Genomic DNA, 21381 nt, shown 5'->3' with positions numbered 1-21381 from the left:
ACAGCATGAAGAAGGTTAATCTGTTTAGTTGAGGGTGCAACGTTATGTGGGTTCAAGCTGAATTTGAGCAGCATAAGAAACCAATTCTTGTACTGAATCAGACCAAAGGTCTGTGTAGGGCAGCACCTTTCTCCCCACAGAAAAAGGGAATGGTCAAAGACTAAGATTTGGTGGAGGGAGCTTTCCTCTGCTATGGCCTTCCAGCACTTACACTTTGATAAGGCAATATTTAATACCATGCCTCAATTAAAATCAAAGTAGTACAAGTTTCTGGTGTCCAGACCAGGATTTCAAACAATACTGATATTTTAGTAGCAAATCAGACCATGCAAGCACGCAGCAAAAGCCAGTGCTGCCTCTGGAGACCTGCTCCAAGCAAATAGACAAAAGGAATCTCGTACAGATGCAAAGATGAAACACAGAACAAGTGAGTGATCTGCCTGAGGTCACACCAGAGCACAGCACAACTGAAACCTCACATCCCATCTCCCAGACATGTTTAAGATCATTCTAATTCCCAGCATCCCATTTTCACACTGTTCATTGTTTGTAGTTTTTAAGTCCATTTTCCACTCCCTCCCTTCTTCCACAAATGCCTCAGTGATGCAGGACAGGGAAAGAGGAATTTTGGACAGCTCTGAAGATCACCTGTGTTAAAGAGGGTTATTGAAGCTGGTTCCAAGAAAAGATGGAAAGAACACCCACCCAGTGCTGCTCTGTGGGAGCCCAGTGACAGATCCCAGTGGGTTTGTCAGTGAGAGGTGCTGCTGCTTTAGCAGCTTTGTCACCTTGGATCTTCCACAAGCAGAGGTGAAGTGGGCAAAGAAAACGAACCTCAGAAGGGATTGTGTAGGCAGGAGTCCCACCACCACCCCCCTCCACCCTTGCAGTCCGTGCTGCCACGGCCATGAGTTCTCATAGTGTGACATTGATAAAAACACCTTCATTTTCCTTGCCTTTGGCTAAAACTGATGGCAGTCACACAGATGCATCAGGTCAGATAGAAGAGCTTCTGCTGCACTCTGAAGCAGCTCTGCCAAATTTAAAAATTCTCATCAGCTGTGATCTTCCTCCATATGAATAATTGCTTTCTCTAAAATGATGTTCAGTTTTCACTTCGAAGGAATGTACAGGATATTGGTTTAAAGTTGCAAACCCCACTCTTTTTGCACTTCATTTATAGTTTTTGTTATTACTTGGGATAATTTTGATATATTAGCGCCCAGTTCCTATGCCAGTGGACAACGTGTCCAATCACCTCCATGTCCCTACCCAGGATTATCCCTGTATGGACACAAGGAAGAAAACACAGCCATGATTCTGATAATTTGTGTTTTGGATGGAGGCATCTGGCTTTTTGCCTGTGGATATTCAGTGTTAATAGGAAATTTTTCTTCAATTGTCACTGCTTAAAGTAGTGAGTATTGTAGTATTTAATGTTTATGTATATTTGATATTATTTATTCTGCCCCTCTCCTGTCAAATCCCTGACTTGCCACCAAGTTCTGGAGGGCCACTTGGATCTGCTTCCCTTTACCCACCAAATCTCTGCAAGGACCAATCCCAGTGTTCGTGTAACTGCAGAGTTGTCCTGTCCCAGTGAAAATGAAGCCTCACCTTTTGTTCCATTCTTAATGAACACAACAAAACACGTTTATTGAATCTGCACTTTTTCATTACTCCATATGTTTCCTTTTTTCCCAGCCCATGTCTGACATGTGACAGTAAAGCACAGAGTGACTGTCCCCTAGTGCCTTCTCCCTTGTGACTTCCTGCCACCTGCTTCATAACATTGAACAGATGTGTAAGTGTAGAGCATCACAAAACTCATCCCTTCAATCATCCACCATCCTAATAAATCCATGCTATGGCTGAGCATTTTATCTGCCCACTGTAAAGACGAAAGGCACTGTAGATTTTAGGAAGATTATGCAGCAGTGAGACATTTCACGTGCAGAGAAGGTCAAATTATGCATTTATATCACAGGTGACCATTAGGCATTTGTTTATTTCATATGGCATCTTGTTTATGTTCCTTTAATGGCCAAAATATTCCTCTAACTTTACAATAAAGAATATCTTCCAGAGAAATCCTAACAGAGGCATTGCATTATTCATCATCAAGTGAAGAGGAAAATTTCAATTGCCAGTTTCTGGTAAATGTCTAATTAAGAAAGGGGACTTGTAAGCCACAGACAGGCGCCACGATCATTAAAGGGCAGTTTTCTGAAGATTATGAGTCTCCAGTCTGTCAAGCAGAGTTTTTCTACAGCTGAACTAATTCTGCAGTAGAAAACCCTGTCTAGAACAAAGCCCTTGGAATTAACATCTTGTTTAAGCAAACACATGCCTACTTTGAAGTAAGTGTGATAGGTTCACAACTGTTACTGAGGTCAAGTTTAATGGTAGTGAAGTGACAGAATCGGACTTCAGTGTTAGTGTTAATTTCAGCTGCAGCATGGGCTGTACGTACAGAGCACTTGAAGCCATACACTGTATTTCAAGTAGAGCAGTTCCCCATAATTGGCACCACCACTTTGGTCTTAACATGGAAAACTACTGAAATGTAAAACAACTAATTCTCTGGCTGCCCAATTAAATTTGAGGGTGTGAAAAGCATATGTACAGAGGCAATTATTTCTGTTTTCCAAATCTTACAGTTTTGATTAGATTTTTTTTTTTTTTTTTTTAGAGCTGAATGTTTATTTTGGCAAGCTTCACTTTGGCTCTGCTTTAGGATAACCTCATTGCTCAGTAGGTTTAAGTCTAGTTAGACTGTTTCCTTGAATTAGGCTTTCTTACTGATTGATTACTTTAGTCTCATTTTCTCAGGCCTGAACGTGTGAATGGAATTCTGATGGCGAAGGGAACTGCTCTGGTGATTAGCTCAGTGCAGCAGGGTTTGTGTGGGAGTTCTGCTGGAGGAGAGTCCCCCACAAGCACTGCCACTGGAAGTTGCCAATGGAAAACACTGTTGGCTTGTTCCTCATCACTGCTGACCTCTCATTAGCACAGAATTTGTGTGTGACCTTGGTGCTTATATAACCTTGCCCACAGAGCATCTCAGTCTGGTTTAAAACACAAATCCAACTTGCCCACTATTGTTTTTTACCAACACTGTCATTTTTCTGTGTCTCGGGGATGTGCCAGGCCAGGAGCATGTGAGAGAGGCTTTCACGTTTCTGACACTCTGAAAGATCATGGCAACAACTGTTTATTTATATATGAACTTTAGTGTTCGTGAGAGGTGCCAGCTCAACAATCACGGAGCAGAATCTTCTGACCTCGGCTCAGCTGAACCAAGGGCAGCGGCAACATGAGCTTGTTTCCTGCCAGCCTGTCCTTATCCTGGAGGGACAGCCTGGAGGAAGGGGCTGGGCTCTGTGCTCACTTATCTCAGGGTTTCTCAGCTGAAAGTGCCAGTTTTGATGGGCTGTTCTTATGGTATCTTCCCACAGCCAGCACCGGGTGAATTCTGTCATCTTAAATCCCAGGGAACAGTTTTGAGCACTGCCCATGCAGGTTAGAGTCATCTGTGGTTTAAAGTTCTATGTTGATATCCTCAGAAATTCTTCCAGTGGAAGGTGTCCCTACCCATGGCAGTAGGGTTGGAACTACAAGATCTCTTTAAGGTCGCGTCCAACCCAAACCACTCTGTGATGCCATAAGGATTCCATAAAACACTGTGTCCCTTTAGGAAAAGATTTCACTGTGTGTTTACCTCCCATACCTGTGTGTTTACCTCCCATACTGCGGGCAACGTGTGCTGAGTGTGAAACAGGTGCTGAGAAAGTTCCATAAATTGCAGGCTTAATCTTATTTTACTTCATTTTACAAACTCAAAAGCTCTCTCTCAGATGACTCATTCTTCTGTAAGTTTCCTCCAATGGAGTTTACTTTTTAGTTCCCCAAAAATTTTCATACAAAGGGAAAAGCCCTTATTTCTGTTATTGTTTATGTAGGAGTTGATGACATTGAGAAAAGCACATCGAAAACCTGGGGTAAAACACCCTCCCAATTTTCTGGTTTTCTTTCTTCCCCCTTCTTCCTCCATTTTCACAACTTTTAATCTTCTGAAGATTTTCATCTGACCAGACACCCAAAAATCTAATAGCATGTATCACTTCATTTCATATACTGTATTCAACTGGGAAGTAAACCTCGGGATACACCTAAGATAGAATATGCATCCCATTGCTGCCACGCTCATCACTGGTGACACGGCTCTGCATCAAGGCTCCAAGCTGCCACAGTCCCCTTTGTGTTTGTACCACAAAGCATTGATATGCACAGCTACAACAGACTCTAATGACGAGGTGTCTTAATTTGGTTTTTATTATGTGATTAAAGGTACAATAAGGTAAGTGCTCAACAAGAGGGAAGACCATTGTTCTGCATCATTAAGCTCACAGCAGCCCAAAAAGAAATTGTAGGCAATGTGCCAAAGCCCTTAATGAAGAGGATCTCTTTGAATTATCTATGGATGAGGAAGGGATAAAGCCTGAGCCCTGGTATATTTGATCCTCTTTGTGCTCACTGTTATGAGGACTTACAGAGCCAGCCGTACCGGACCTTCTGGAATTGTAATTCATTGAAGCATTAATTTCCCAGCCACACTAAAGCTCTTGGCCTAATAGAGAAAGTACAGTTATGTACTATTATTAATTCCTTCAAGTGTTTTCTGAATTCCTACATCTTGGAGTCATGAACTTTTGAAAAATAAGGCTAAGGAGATTTATTTATAACAATGCTCAATATTCCCTAAAACCAAGTTATGCAAATTTTGTCTAACTCAGACTTCTTAAATAGCAATGCCTTCTTATCACATGATATTAGGGTTACATGGATGACACAAAACCACTGTAAGAGACATTTTCTAGTGCTGGCAGATTTTGAAACTTTTATCTTCTATATTCTGTAATTTTAAATGACAGTGATTCTTCATCTCCCTCACCGTTAAATTTTAAGTGATTGCTCTTGTGTGTAGGTTACATGAGGACGTATTTTTATAGCTGTAGTGACATATAATTATCTGGATGTGCTCCATGAGCTACAGGATTCCCTCCCTCTTATCTTGCGAAATAAAGAAATCAAAGTAGACCCCTGTTAAAATAATTTTGCACAGTTATTTATATGCTAGAATAATCAGGGATTACAGTCTTAAATAATTCAGGTTTTACTATGTTAGAAATCCCAGTTTTACAGGATTACATGCACCTCTCACTTCTGTGGAAACTGAGGGTATTCCAACAGTTTCCCAAAAGACCTCCGCACTTAATGGGCACTCACATATTGTGGAAGCCAGGCTGCAGCACTCTGCAGGTTGATTTCTAAATCCAAACTCCTGCCCCTGCAGCCAGCACTGGATAGTTCAGTCATCTCAGATATCAGCAGGAACTGTTCCTGGGACTGATTTCAGGACATGTATTTAAAGAATGTTGTCCTGCATCTGTTGGGAGATGTCAGTAAGTTGCAAAGGTTCTCTGCCACCTTCCCTTCATGACAAAAATCGAGCAAGCTTCCTGAGCAATCACAACGTTCGTGATCTGGTGCTGCCTCAGTCTGTCCTGATTGTTGCATTCTTGAATGTGACTCACTGATAGTCCCCAAACCCAGACTGCACAAAAACTTGGCAGGACAAGGAAGTTCCCACAGCCACTGCTGTATCTGAGCAGAGCATTCACACAGACCATACCTGGCCCCAGGTGTGCTGCTGCAGGCAGCCTCTGCAGCTGGTTCTCAGTTCAGAACACTGTCTGAAAAATCTGATTATCTCCCTCTAAAATTCCTCCCCCCATCACATGCACAGCAGCTTAGCAAGTGGAAGTGTGCTGGTATAAATAGAAATGACAGTCAACATGTCTTTCTATTTGCTCCCACAGGGTTTTTTTTATGCTGCAAAACGTCAGCGTCCTTTGGGTGAGCGAGTGAGAATTAGATCACAACTACGTGGTTAAAATTTAATCACTTCCCTACTAGCATAACATACAGACCACATCTTTTATTCACTCTGTTGTCAGTGACATCAGTATCTGGGATCAGCTGCAGGTGGGAAGGCAGCAGGACATGGGATTGCTGCGCAATTCCCTCTGCTGGCAGCACAGAGCAGCGCTGGGAATGTCACCCAGCAATTGTCACTCATCCTAAACCACCTCAGGAATGGCAAGGGGGTAAAAGTACAGCTCGAAGGATCTGGGTAGTGTCTGTCCATCCAGAGTCTTTGTACAGACAACCCACTTCACCTTTTCAGTGTTAACTATGAGTGTATAAGCCTATGAGAGTGTTTCCAAAAAGATCTGCAGGAATACATCCTGAAACACTTGGCCGTCACTTTGCAGGGTTCCATCTCACTGCCTCAGTCTGAACTGTACTGTAGATGTGACAGAGTAGGGAACTTCAGAGGCAGGCAGAAGGAAGAGCAGAAACAGGAAATAAAATCCTTGTAACAGAGGTTGATGTGTTAATACATTCACAGAAAACTCCTCAGAAGAGTCATATAAGTAATTTAGTCTATAAAGATCTGTAGGGCAGTAGTTTTAATCTGCTGTCAAATGTGTTTGTTACCTGATAGGTTTTGCACCTTGGTGTGTAAAACTACAACAACCAAATACAAACTCCCAGTGACAGGCACTTACAGAGCAGACTGAGCACCAGTGAACGCACTGCACACAAACAAGTGGCTGTAGGTACTTGTAAACAGGTACAAAACCTTCCTCGTGCATCTTTCCCAACTTGTGTAAGGAGTGTGTGACCAAGTCACGATCCTTGACAAAAAATTTTACCTCGTATACACCGGAGAAATGAACACAGTCTTATTTTGTGATGAAAAGTTTTGTGAAAAGTTTGATGTGTAATAGCTACATTTAAATATTTAATGTTCTGCACAAGTGAATGGGAAGCTACAGCCTAAAAACAATCATTATCACACACATTTCAAACAAGGCAAACCCCCGTTCATTTCCAGCTCCTGGTACTCCAGCTTCCCTGCCCTTAACAGGGGTCACAAGCCTGAAAGAGAACATTTGCTTTTAGAGACAAAAATCTAATTCTTTACCTGACAAACTTCATACAGTAACTTGTACTGCTCTTCTGGCTTCTGCAGAGTGCACAAACTGCATCCCATGTTTAAACTCAAGTGGCAGAAAGGATCTTCCTTATTCCCCCGAGCAGCCAGAGCGATGTCTGTGGCCAGCACACATCCAGGTCGGGCTGGGAGCCGCAGGTGAGGCGGCTGGAGCGGGCGCTGGGAGCGCAGCGGGAGCCGCGGAGCTCGGTCCGTCACCAGCACTCAGCGCTCCCTCCCTCTGCCTCTCCGGCGCCCAGGCACGGCTATATACTGCCACTCATGCATATTAATCAGCTCTCATTGACTATTCATAACAGACAGTGATACACAAGCTATAATTGCCAGCTATGACAGCTGAAATTTCTCTAATTAACAGGCAAGTGCTTCAGTAGCAGGCATAATAAAGGACACTAACAATTTTGTAAACCATTTTGTAGCAATTACAAATAAACACGACTGCGTTTTACTACGGTCCCTCAGGATAATTCTTCCCACATTTCAGCAGGCTGGAAGCGGGGTTTAAACGTAAGGCACAATGAAATGAATGCCGTGGTACAGAACTCAGCCACAGTGAAGTTGAATATGCTCAGTAGCATTTATTTCCCTCCTGGACTGTGGTGCTATTTGAGAGCCTCAGTTTTACAGCAGGGGCTGACTGAACTGGGTGTTTAACAAGCACAACAGAGAAAGGCATCTCTGTCCCCAAAAGCCTCCACAGCCTTAGGATCTGGCTGCAAAGCAAAGAAGATATATGTGAATGTATGTGGATTTAGGGACAAAAAACACCCAACAAAAAAGAGTGTTTTGTATTAATATAGATTAGCTTTAGATTAATATGTATTCCAAGTGAAAAATGGCCATTTATGCTACTGACTCCCATTGTGTATTTGAGTGGTGTAAATGGCAGGTTCACAGATTATCTGTGGTATTAAAAATATAAACTTTATGAGATTATAAAAATATGTACAATAAAATCAGTATGGCATTTATGACTGCTCAGCATTTGAGTGCGTAGATCTGCATTAAACCTGTACCACAGATGTAAAGAATAAGACAGCAGTGAACTTGCCCAATGAGCTAGAGAAGTACTCGTAAGTCATAGGCTTTATGGATATTTTCCAGTCTGTGGAAAGCACTGCCTTGTGTTGGGAGTGTGGATTGACCGTAATTTTCCCAGTTGTTTAAGCATTCAGAAGGGGGTGCATTTTTATAACCTCACTGCAATTCATTCTGCCATAAAGAAGATGAGAGAGCAGCCAAGAGTGAGAGCAAGGCTGCCATTCCCACAGGCAGTGCATGGAGAACCTGGATGGATCCCGTGCCCTTGATATCTAACTGGTTTTGACTATTTGCTCAGCGAGTTTCTGTGGGTCACAATGGAAATGTTGTGCAAGGACCATCTTTTCTGTCCAAACTCTATACACAGGTGTTTGCTGAGGTTATATTGTAGGATACTCAGCTCTTGCCATAATGGTACTGACTCATAGTTTGCATTAAAATATTCAGTTACTGCAATGCAGATCATGCTTTAGTACAACTTTAGTAAATAGAGACTGACAAGAAGGGTTCCCTTGACTCTGAGGCTTAATTTTGGTAGCAAAATTTGCTTGCCTACAGAAAGAAACAAAGAAGAGAAAGAAAGGGGGCCTCGTTTCAGCGGTGTCCAGTGACAGGACAAGGGACAATTTGGCACAAATTGAAACACAGGAAGTTCTATCTGAATATAAGAAAAAAAATTCTTTATTGCGAGGGTGGCAGAGCCCTGGAACAGCTGGCCAGAGACATTGTGGAGTCTCCTTCTCTGGGATTATTCAAAACCCACCAGGACATCACCCTGTGCAACCTGGTCCAGATGACCATGCCGTGGCAGAGGGGTTGGACTGGATGATCTCCAGAGGTCCCTTCCAACCCCACCTTTGACTGAAACCCCTGCCAAACACCCAAAAGCAAGTAGGAACTTTATCCCTGAGTTGTGACTGGCTGTTCCCCTGTTGAGAGAACTGCTGCCATGGTGGCAGAAGTTGCAAGATTGGAGCAAGGCAGAGGAAGCCTGGATGTTACTGCTGCCCTCAAGGAATGTTTCAGGCTATCCCTGGTCAGATATGCCACTCACAGGCTTTTCCAAAGCTGGTTGACAGCCAGTGATTGTGGATCCTGAACAACTGGAAAATTCTTGGATGAGGGGACTAGTACTCCCTAAAAGCAGAAAAAGATGATGATGATAAATGAATTAAATAAAGAAAACCCCTCAGACTCTATGGAAATTGTAAAAAAGTTTATGGCTTTGATTAGATAATTTTTTGGGTATGTAATTTGATTAAGCAACTTAAGGTAAAGCTTCCAGAAATGTTGTCCGTGATTTTGGTTTTCTTTTGAAATGCAATTTAGTTTCTCCCCAAATACTAGATGCTATTTAAATAAATGTTAGTGTTCTGTTCAGGTGGCTGAGGTTAGTCAGGATTTTTTTTTTTTTTTTTTTTTTGGAATAGCATGCAGCTGGATCTGCTTAGAAATAAACCAGAACCATGGGGGATATTTAATTTCTAGTTTCAAAGTTTCAACGGAAGCACACCTATTTGTTATTTCCCTATAGCAACGTGATAGACTACAGGAGATAATGTTTCACCTGATTCAGAGAGATAACCCCTAAGTCAGGCCAGCAGAGTAAGCCCAGCAGAAGACTCATTTTGATGTGTGAGTGGAGGGTCCCATAAATGTGATGTTTGGGATTCTTCAGCTGACACAGCCCCAGCAGCAAGGACTTCAGCCTGGTAAATGAGCTGCTCCTGGAGCCAGGCCAGTGCCCATTGCACTGGAGATGTTTCCATTATTGAAATATAACTTGCATCTCCCTGTTCATCTCACAGGCAAAAATGGTAGCACTGCCTCGGTCAATATAGACTAGTTTTTACTGCACTTTGCCAAACTTTAAACATTTGGGCTGTAAACTGGCGTTCTGGGCATTGTCCAGTGTTGATTTCTGCCTTTAATGGTACACTTGAGCTGAAGTTTCAGTTATTTCCAGGAGTAATATTACAGGAAGAAAAAGTTTGCCTGTGTTCTGAAATTCGGGATGCTTTCTTTGAGAGGGTTTTAGTATCAACGTAATTTGAAGTTTGGCACAGGGATGGTTTGCGCTGTCCTTGTGAAATCTGCTAAATCTGGTCAGCTCCTAAGCTGTTGCAATTTGTGTGTTCTCAGCACAAAGTTGGTACAGGCTTCCAATTTAATTCCTGTGAGACTTTAAACGAGTTCGGTGAGTGATGCCAGAAGGTCTGAGAAGGCTCCGTTTCCTAATGGCTCTTTGTGAGTGGGAGGATGGATATCAGGAACAAAGGGATGCTCTCTGTGCTCCTCACTGCTGGACCCATTGAGGCAGGGAGAGCCACACGAGCTGCTGGGATGGGCTGGATGTTAATGGTGTGACTACACTTGTTTTATAACACATTAACCAAGGAAGCCTGGTGCCTTACAGGAACCCTCGTCACCACCTGCTGTACCTGGGGCAGGTAAATCGGCTTCCCTTGGAGTGTCCACATCAGGCAGCTCGTTATGGGACCTGTCATCGGCGCTAACAATGTGTCATGTGTGGTCTCGCCAGGGCCACAGATAATGAGCTTAACCAAATGTACGGCAGTGGAGGGTTCATATCACGTGTAATGGGAATGTTAGAGTGGTCCCAGCTGAATCTGAGCAATCCAGGCTGAATGGGAAGTCAGCGAGCCAGCTGACTGGGAACAATAGGAAATAGCCTTTGAATACACAAGGTGCCAGCAAGAGCTTTCATTAGCATTTATCTAGATTACTCACTCCCTGACTGCCTGCGTGTGACCACGGCTGCAAAATCCCCTTCTCCACAAAACCTGGCTCCGACTATCAGACATTTGCTTTTGTGTCCAAAAGCTAATTCCCAGGAAACAGAGGAAGGTGGGAAGCAGCCAGACTGCATGGGCCACTACAAAGGGGAGGGTGCTGCTCTCATCCCCGGGAAGCTGGAGGTCCTGGAGACAAGGAGGGAATGCTGCCACAGACCACGGGCTGGTTTTGCTTTTGTATGTGTCTTAGCTTCAATTTGCAATCTCTCATCTTGCAGCTACAAACCTAATACAAAATTTGCTGTTTAAATGTTTGATTTATCCTCTGATTAAGCCTGCCAGGTGCTGGCAGGTAGGGGGAATCCACAGGAGACTGATGCACTTCAGGTGTCCTGCCCGTCTGCACAGGATGGTGAATCAGAATAAAGAGGGAAATGAAGCACTCATGAGGGACCTGCACCCTGGAGGGGATCATTATTAGAGAACTCAAAGGCTAAAAAGCACTCTCTGCCAGCTTTTCAAGGGTAGGGACTGGCACTGCCAAGGGTTGGCTCTTGGACAGCAGTTCCCACCAGCAAGAATAAACTCGTGTCCTTTGTGCGAGGAGCAGATGGCACACAGCTCCTGCACAGAGCTGGCCACACACCAAACCCAGCTCGGGGCTGGGAGTTCCTAATGCTGGAGTGGCTGCCTGCGATATCAGTGATGGCTTGGCATTGTTTATTTAGTTTCTTTAAATGCAAGTTGGCTTTCCTACTATGCAGTAACTATTTAACATTATATTTCTGTACATATACTTAGCAAGTTCTGTTTAAAAAAGTGATTCCTATTTAAGCAGTGTGATTAGGGAAGCATTTGCTTAATGTATCAATACTTTAATTACTTTTCTTGTTTTTACAAATATTTAAGACTTGTGAGAAACAAAAGCTAAGGAAAAGAACAGCTGTGACTTTATAAATAATTCTTGCTTTGGTGTGTTAAATAAACAGAAGTCATGGAACTGTACAGATTACGGTTACCCACAGTGGTGTGACAGAGAACTGTGTTGCACAACCATACTTTAAAGTTAAGTATCTGGGATTTTTCAAAGCGTGCAAAGGTGCTTTTTAATTATAACCATTGGGTTACCTTTATTAAAGCTCGAGTGCCTCTGCTGGGAATGTGTTCAGACTGAGTTCTGTTTCCCTGTGTTTATTTGAAAATGTTCAATAATACAACCCACTGATAGCTGTGAAGTGTTGGGTTCTTAATAATACATGTAATTAGTGTGGATCTAATTTAAAAATACCCTTCTGAAAAGTTCTTTGTTGAATATGTGAAAGCAAACCAGGATTTTTTATGGCATCGTGCAGGCACAATAATTAAATACATACTCTAAATATAACAGCAAAAAGATCTCAATCCTGGTGGGGTTTTTTTGCATGTGGGCATAGCAATCTGCCTATGCATTGGAAGCTTCAAGACTGAGCCAAAATATTTAAACTAAAACATACCACAAGAGAGGATGTGAAAGCAAATGTAAAACTTTGGCTTTATTCCCATCAGTTAATGCTGAAGTCTTGAGATCCTTATTTGCTCCACTTAGCATCTCTGAAAGAGTTCCAATCCTCAGAAGTAACTTAAATGAAATGATACTTATTGTTAAACTGCTGAAGGAACTGTTCTGTCCTTGAGGCTCTCTAACAGTTCAGTATCTCTGTAATTTATGCCACTCGAGAAAGGCAGTGATGTTCAGGAGCATCACAGCACCATCCCTGTAAGCACTGCAGGGCCAGCAGATACAACACTGTTGTGTTAATTCAGTCTCTCATGAAGCAGAACGATGAGGTCGGAATAGGGTAAATAACTGTTTAATGTGCCACTGAGACCTTGTGACAGGGAGAACCAGGAGAGCTGACCTATGGACCAAGAAACTCCTCCCTCCCTGGGCTGCCTCTCTGGGCATTGACTGCGGCAGTGCCAAGAGGTCTTGGTCAAAGCTGAAGACAAAAGGTGATCCCTGAGCCTGAGGATGTACAAGCTGCATTTCCAGTGATGACACAGTGATGGAAGTGGGTGAAACAGGGTTTGAGCTGCTGAGGCCAGAGAATGAACTAATCAAAAAGGAGTGCTCTTTCACCTAAGCATAAGCAGCTCCAAAATCACCATCTGCCAGCTGCGACACTTCCAGCCTAGCAATGCCCAACTGAGGGAAGGACCTGGAGGCAGATCACACTCCCTGTCCTGTAGCTCAAATCCCTCGTCCCTTTTCCATTCATGACACAATGGAAACAGCCACTGCGAACCACAAGACCAAAAGTACGGAAGGCTGGCAAGGAAATGAGAAAATCTCATTATAGGCTGGATTTGTGTTCTAAAAGCTTCTTCCATGTTAGCTGAAACCTCAGCTTCCTCACAAAAAAGCATCTTTGATTTCCTGGTTTTGATGCTGCAACAGCCAAACGAATCTCTGTAATTTTTTTACAGGTTATTTAACTGGACAGCTTCTATTTAAGAAGAATGACAAATTTAAGCTTGCACAAATTGTCAGTTTTTACATGGTGAAAGTGCTGTGCTTATCGTTAGCAGTTACAAGAATACACAATAGCAAATTAGGAAGATTTAAAGGAAGAAAGTGGATAATGGAAGTAGAGGAGTGTGGAGTCAAATGTTACTTCTACACTTGTCTTTATAAGGTTCACATGCTCTCAAATCTGAAATTACTTACAGAGCATCAATCCCCATTTTGATTTTGCTGTGAAATATCACTTTAGAGAGACAGTATTGGTAACCACGGGCTGCTCTGAGTGATGGTTATTTCAAAATAAGAACGTTTTCTGTAAAAGTGATAATACACTTTTAATAATCTCAGAGAATGCCAAATGATTCAGTGGACTTGAATGCTGCATAAAAACTATTGACATAGTATTTCATCTTGAAAACTGATAGACATGTGCCCCAAAAGCTAATAAAGTTCATTCTAATACAAACAAGCAAGTAAAATAGTATATCATAGCCTGTGATAGCTTTGGCTCCTGATCATATAACTGTAGCCCAGGGACAAAGAAAATTGAAGTGATTTAGAAAGGTACCCAGTAGGATATATCTGATATTTGGCAGTTTGCTGAAGCAAAACAGCAATGTCAGAGAGATACAAAGGTGTAAAATCCATTTGACTGTGTCCAAGTGCTTCTACTCTCTGACCTTAATGTCTTCTGATGAACTCCCCTTAGGGTCAGCTGAATAACGCTTAATAACTGATGGCCAGAAACTGCCAAGGCCTGCTAAGGATCACAGTCTTCACGTCTGTGTTTTAGCTACTGTATTCATATTAAGAATTTTACGCCACTTCTATTTGAAAAGATGTTAACTTTCATTTCTCAGTTTTTACTGCTCCACACTTAATATGAAACAGAACAAAACAGGAATGCCATCTATGGTTCACTAGGTTTTATATTAACCACCCGATAAAAGGAATATGTGGGAATATGAAGTATTAATGGTAAATGGCAGCCAGAATGAAAGGATTTGCTTATCTGTTTGCCTTTGTTTTCATTTCTAGGTTCAGGTGGACAATGAGGAGTTTGATTGCTAATTCTCAGCTAGAGCTCCTATGCAGGCAAGACCCAGGAGACGAGCAGACCTTCAATGAGAAAGGATTCGAGTCTTTTAGGAACAAAGGAAATGTAAGTGCTCATTTCTGTCTTTGAAGTTGGGGAAGACGTGTTTTCACTGAAGGAGATTGGCATTAGCTCCAGAGCTGGTGTGTGTGATTAATTCCACTGTGGGCTCTCAGAGGGGACAGCAGTGGCTCTGCTGGGGACGGGAGGCAGCAGCAGAGTCTGTGCTGCAGCAGAAGTACAGTAAAATAGATCAGGTGTATGGGGTAAGAGGAGAGGAACAGAGGGAAATGGGGACTCTGGCTGGCTGCAACCCCAGAGCCAGGCTGTGTCTGTGCTGGGAATTCACTGGTGCTCTCCCAGCACCACCAATCTCGAAACTATGGGAGGATACAGAGGGTGATTCAAGTCCTACCCAGTGCAGATTTCCATTGTTTAGCTCATGAAACACACCAACAATACAGCATCACCTTTGCTTCCCATTTCTCCTCCTTGCAATGTAATCTCACCAGCCCATGGAATTGCAGCGATGATGGTTCATGTCTCATTTCATTGTAAAATCAATCCTATTGCAAAAACATTGATTGGATAAAAGACACTCTAAGTATTAATGCCTTCTCTGACACAAGAAGGACACTTTCTATGCCTAACTTGGCTCATCTTGAACAAGGAATTCTGGTTCAACGAGGAAAGTCATAGAAGCGTTTAGGCTGGAAAAGACCTCTGAGATCATCAAGTCCAAGGATTAATCCCCGCTGGAGGGCACATAACTCCTAACTTTGCTCCTTCTCTAGGTCACATCACCTGGCTTTACCTTCAGTGGCAATGGAAGTGATTTCCACCTGTTACTAGCACTGTATTTCTGGGCAGCTCTGTGAGTCAATAGGAGGTGACATGTTTACCTTAATAAAAGAAATAAATTACCCAAGCAGGCTCTTGTATTGGCCAACTGCATGGAGTTATCCCTCAGCTGTACTTCCTCTGCCATTTCTCCCCTCAAAATACACATTCTGATAAGTAGTATTGATCAGGCAGTATTGAAATGGATACACAAATATAAAAATTTGATAAAATAAATGGCAAAATACACAGGGAATCATAACCAGAAATGGTCATTCCTATTGGAAGACCCATTAATCTTGTCATTTCCAGTGAAGCCTCAGAGCTGCTGGTTTTCCCTAATCCAGAAACTGCATTACAGTTTTCCTGCAGACTGATGTTTCTTTGCATTTCTCTGCAGAAATAGACCAATGTCCTTGGTAAGAGTTTTACAGACAGAATGGAAGTAAGAATGCAAATATTAATTGATGAGATTATCTACTAAGAGACAAAATAAGTGGCTGTGTTTCTTTCAAAGTCGTATTAAGCATCCAGAATCTTCATCCTGGTGGATGACTGCAGCATAACAGTGGGATGCAGAACTTGAAAGTTTGTGTGATTTACGGTGTGACTGTATTTATTTTAAATATTTTTGTTTTGCATTGTGGTTTGACTGTTTTGAGGTATCAGGTGTAGATGGGAAATAAGATTTCAATGACATTTCTTATCCCCTGCCTATCCTTGTTCTCCTCAAACGAGAGGGTTCTGCAGAGTGCTGTGCTGTCTTTTCAAATTATTCCTGTCTGTCCTGACCATGGTGATGACAGAAAACTCTGTTCAGGATGGGAATGCACTGGATTGCACATACATGTCTAGAGGCACAATCACTTCATGGCTGCGGGGAAGAGACTCTGGATTTCTGAGAAATATACCTATGAAAGCATTAATTAAGTCACAGATGAAGCCCAGATGATAGGGCTGCCTACTTAAAACACTACATTGGTTGCCAGTATGATGATCAACACAATTTTCTGTGCTGCTTATTTTTCTGTTTCTTGGCTGTAGTTAGAAGGTTATAAACTGCCAGGCATGTATTCCTAAGTCTTTGAAGTTCAAGTTGCTCTCTGCTTTCTTTGAGTTTCATGTTCTTAGCGGAGGAGAGAAATCACAATAATTACAGCTTAAAATGGTCTCATTTCATGGTGTGGCTAACAAGTGAAACTACAAGTAATGATGTAATCTAACATGTCAAAAAGGAAAATGAAAAGAGGAGACAGAAGGCAGGACGGAGCCAAGGGATGCGATGTGCCATGTCATCTTCTAATTAACTAACTGATCCTTTAAACTGTCAAAATCAGCCAGGAACTCCATGGCCCAGTGTCTTATTAATATTCATCCTGGGCCATGAGAAGCTCTGATTCCAGTCCCAGTGGTTATAGTTAAACATTAACAAAAAAAGCCTGGCTACCCAGGGCTGCAGGAGCCTCACACTGATAGGGAAATGAAGGCAGGCCACCCTGCTCCCCAAGCCTCTGCTGGGGCAACCCTCCCAGGATGCATATTGATTTCTGGATTATTAGGGGGGGTTGTATATTGAAAAAAAAAAAAAACCAAACCAAAACAATTTTTTTTCCTGTTGCTACAAGCTGCCACATTGTTAATCACATTAAGCTCCATGTTGTCAAAGGAAAGAAAGATGCATGGAATGTTTTGCAATATAAGCCCATTTTTAATTTTGCCTACACCAATGGAATACACAGTTAATAAACCCCGGTTGTTTGGAGGAATGGGGGAATTCATTTTGCCATGTAGGATGCAATTCAGGATTGTTTTTGTAGAAATCTGGGGCCCGCAAGAAAAATAATCTTCCATAATCTTCCTATAATGCAATTATTCTCTTACATTTTAGCCTGCCAGTCTCTTCCTACTCCCACTAAGCAGTTTCCTGAACCTTGAAGTCTAAGGGAGCAGCTGACATTTGGTTTCTCCATTCATTTGCTGTTTAATTCTTCATGGCAGGACAACGCTTTAAAAAAAACAATACAAATCCTCTCTGCTCTGAATTACATGGACTATTTTGGGGCCCAGTCTGTCATAGACAGGGATGTGCCTGTGTGCAGGAGAAGATGGGGATGAGGAGGTAATTCAGCACCTCCTGAAGTCAAAAGGAGTTTTGACATCAGCCTTGTACAAGTAATTTCAAGCCCTGACTATTTTGAGGGCAGTTAATCCCGTTTTATACTTGCCATTTCTAGCTGTGCATGGCATAGTAGAAAGCAATATATTATGTAGCCCTTTATAGCAGCATGATCAGTAAAGGAGTAGCTGAGCCATAAATCACATGCTGTACCTCTCAATGAAAAATAATTAAATTGTTGGAATCTCATTAGTTGATATCCTTTATTTAATTGGTACATGAAAGGAAAAATATCTTGGTTTACCCCCTATTTCTTCTGTTCTTTTCCCTGCCCTTGCCAGTTTCCTCTAAAACAACTTCTTGCAGTTTGACACAGCACTCAGAGAAAATAAAGGCCATATTTCCCATATCAGCCACCCACTTGCAGAGCCTGTGTGGGTCCCTGTTCCCGGGGAATCAGCCAGGTGAGGAGCGGCATTCCCTGGGAATTGCCCTCCTGATGCTGTGGGCTGGCACAGCCCTCCTGCATCCCACCAGGACCATCCCAGCAGACGGACTTTGGGTTCTTATCTCAAAGCCCGCTCAGTCCTAGGTCACAGCAGCCCAGTTTTTGGTAGCTAAGTAACTTTCCCTGGTTTTCCATCGGCTGTGGAGCCTGGCTGTGCCCCTGGAGCAATGTCAGAGTATTCTGGGACAGCCCCCAGACCTGGTGCTGTGGAGCTCCTGTTCTCTTCCCTGGCCATCAACACACAAACCCCAGGGTAAGATCTGCATCAAAACATCCATGCTGTTCCTACGGAGAGCTGGGATTTGTCTGGGAGCCACTCAGTGCTTTCTCATTCCCCCCCCCCCCCCCCCCCCCCCCACCCCCCCCCCCCCCCCAAATTTATCTTCAAGCAAAGCTATCAACCCAAATATTTAACATCACATAGTTAACTCTCTTGTTTAAGCTCTATTATGGATGAAAAGCAGGCTCCATTATAGAAAAAAATAAAATTAAATACTCCAAAGTGTCTATCAGCCGGGTTAACATCAGGCACCAAACTGCCAGACCACAAATCTTGAATATGTTGACGCTAAATGTCTACGAGGAGCATATGTTATGGATCAAAGAACACACTCATTAATCCAGCAGAGACAAAAGTCTGTCACTTCGGTCATGGTGCCATGATACCACAGAAGACAGGACTAAGGAAGCACATGAATAGAAAACAAATGCCAATGAAAGAAAGAAAAGATAGAAAAGGAGGTTACAATCTAAAATGACAGTTCTATTAGGTCAATGCTTTCACCCCACAGATGCAGTTTCTTAATGCATTTCCTGTTTTTTCAAAAAATAAAGTTCTCAAGATTTTGGGGGATATGAATTTATATCTATTTCCCACCTATCATTTTATTGATATTATTTATATTAATTCAAGCAGTTCATGATTTTTCTTGTGAAAGTTGTCTGCATGTACATTGGTACATCATGAGGGAACAGGAACCTGGAATCACAGCAGTGCATTCTGAGCTAGACTGTTTTTCTCCAGTACTTTGTTGGTTTATTTTGCATTTCTGCCAAGCAGTTTAGCAGAGCAGTGTCCTGTTCATGTGTAGTTTTGCTTCAATCCTTCAAATGAGGTGTTAAAGTGTTAAGGTGTTTCAAGTACTTAAAATGTACTTGAAAGCAGAGGAAAACTTCTTCTTTTTTAGTATTTTCAAGTATTTTTCCATTCAGTATCACAGGCATGAGCACATCCCTGTATCTGGTATGTCTTCCTTAAAGAATGCTTCAGAAAACCTTTCCCATAACTTACAAAGGAACACTTATTTCAAACATTTCCTATTTAGTTTCAGTGTTTGTTTGAAAGTGTTTCAAACATTTGCTTTCTCTGCATTCATATTTTCTTCCTCACTGTAGCATTTAGTTTTTAATTAGAAAGGGGAAAAAAACAACTTAGGAAAATGAGACTTTCCTAAATTCAAGCTTTAATACTGAGAATATTTCTTGTGCAGGAGGTAGCAAAGCCAACAGTCTGTGGGGATCCTCTGCTTGAAAACTGGGGGCTCTGTACACAGATTACATCCAGGGGGATGTGATTTTTTGGAAAGAATGAGATTCCCAGCACTGTTTTTAGCTTCCAGAAGAGTCTGTGGTTGAGCTCTGCTGCAGGGCTCCCAGTCCTGGTGTCACTCAATGGTGCTTTAATGTGTCCCCTACATTTTGACAAGGCGGTCACCTTCATCACTATAATATCCTGTCCGTGCATGTGCAGTTGGCTAAATTAATGTATAATGCATGAACTAGGTTTCTCAAAAGTAGTCTGTGAGGGGGTATATTAACGATACACGTTTTGTCAATTTTCCATCTCATTTGGTTAAAGATAAGTTATCAGCAATCTCAGACGAGAGATATTTGTGTGTGAGCGGCTGTGCATATTTTATGTAGGCAGTAGCTGTTTATACCATGGTACCTAGCAAGCATGTTGGGGAGTACATGCACGCTGAATTTTACCTGATTTTATTGCAAGGTGTTGCCACGGCTTTTCTGAAGGAATAACCACTGCTGTATCCAGGAGATTCCTTTAACAAGCCACTGCTCGGCTGTATTTGTCCTCAGCTTGTTTTTCTGCATAATTTAAAAGACAGCTGTCACAGCTACCTGCTGTCCTGCCGGAAACCTGGACAGTGTTAAATAAACCTGACATTTGTACAGTGCTAAAGAAACCCCACTCTGGGCCCAGCCCTCTCTGTGAGTCTCCCTGATCCCATTCCCAGCAGCCAGGCTGGGGACACATGGAAAAACAACAGCGACAACTCATCACATCATGTTACACTGCCAGAATGAGCAGGCCTTTCCTCAGAGAAAGAGTTAAAGTTAATTGCATGGTAAAGACCATGAGATCAGAATCCTGGGACTCAGGAACTGATTTATACACTGCAAATGTGTATATCCTTTGCAGAAAAGGCCATTTCCTGTTTAAAAATGTAAAAATACTTGATTAAACTCTGCGGTTCCCAAACCAAACACATTACACTCTTTAGTCCATTAAAACTCTGCGAGCCCGTTACTTATCGTGCTGTGATGGATTGATTGTATTTAATCTCTCCTCCTTCTGAGGTTGTTTTCATTTCCTGCAGCCCTGTGCCCTCCCAGCACCAACACACCAGCAGTGCATTCACTGGCCGCCAACAGAGCTGATTATAAAAATCCATTGTCACTTGGACAATGTTTATATGAAAACAGCTACATTTTATGAGTCATTATTATTATTATTGTTATTATTGTCACAAACCCAGGTGGAAGCTGGAGTGGGATGGCAATAAAGACACCTGAGCAGGCACCACTGAAAATTCTTATCTTCTACCATTAAATTAAGTCAGTGTCAGAAGGTCTGATACATTCAAATGATGCTGCACCATATTACTCTATGAAAAGCACTTTTTAGCTGAAGCTAAACACAGAGTAAACATGTTTCTTAAAGGGGGAAAAAAAGTGGGTCTTGACCTTTACTATAATTGTCCAATAATAGTTTGCTATTTACCAAGAAACAAAAGTAAACACTATTAGTAGACCAACCTTCCCTTCTGTATTAGAAATACACAGGGGCGATGGTGCCGCCAGACCTTTTCTTTCTCACACCTACTCACGGACTTCTTGTACAGCTCAGACTCTCTTAGAAGTGTTAATCAGGCTGGTTCAAGGAATTTACGAAATAGAAACTCTCACCAAGTTGGAGCACAGTGCAAAGCCCTGGTGTACAATATTAGTGTCATAGATAATTAATTTCCTTAAAGATCAAGTTCAGGAATCTTTTTCTGTGGAGTTTCTGAATCATTGCTCATTTCATGGTTTAGGGCTCTGTTTGTCCTGAGACTGGTGAACACACACAAGCTTCTTAAAGCTGTTTTCCAAGTCTGTGCCTCTAAATGATTGCCTTTCTCTCTGCCACTCACACATTT

General features: G+C 42.2%; 1 protein-coding gene across 2 annotated transcripts in view; it reads right to left on the bottom strand.

Annotated features, from left to right (window-relative positions):
* The window catches only part of PDZRN3 (PDZ domain containing ring finger 3), a 131097-nt gene that overhangs the window by 22067 nt on the left and 87649 nt on the right, over positions 1–21381 (bottom strand). The window contains exon 1 of one of the 2 annotated variants that reach the window (XM_032120879.1): positions 7055–7312. The exons of the other annotated variant lie outside the window; for it this stretch is intronic. Within the exon in view, the coding sequence (XP_031976770.1) occupies positions 7055–7123 (69 nt within the window). The 5' untranslated portion in view covers positions 7124–7312. Of the gene's footprint in view, positions 1–7054; positions 7313–21381 lie in introns of those variants that run through there. 2 annotated transcript variants of the gene reach the window in all.

This window comes from Corvus moneduloides, chromosome 11 (assembly GCF_009650955.1).
Source record: "Corvus moneduloides isolate bCorMon1 chromosome 11, bCorMon1.pri, whole genome shotgun sequence".
NCBI lineage: Eukaryota > Metazoa > Chordata > Aves > Passeriformes > Corvidae > Corvus > Corvus moneduloides.
Note: the sequence above shows the minus strand (reverse complement) of the source record. Positions and strands in the feature narration are given on the sequence as shown.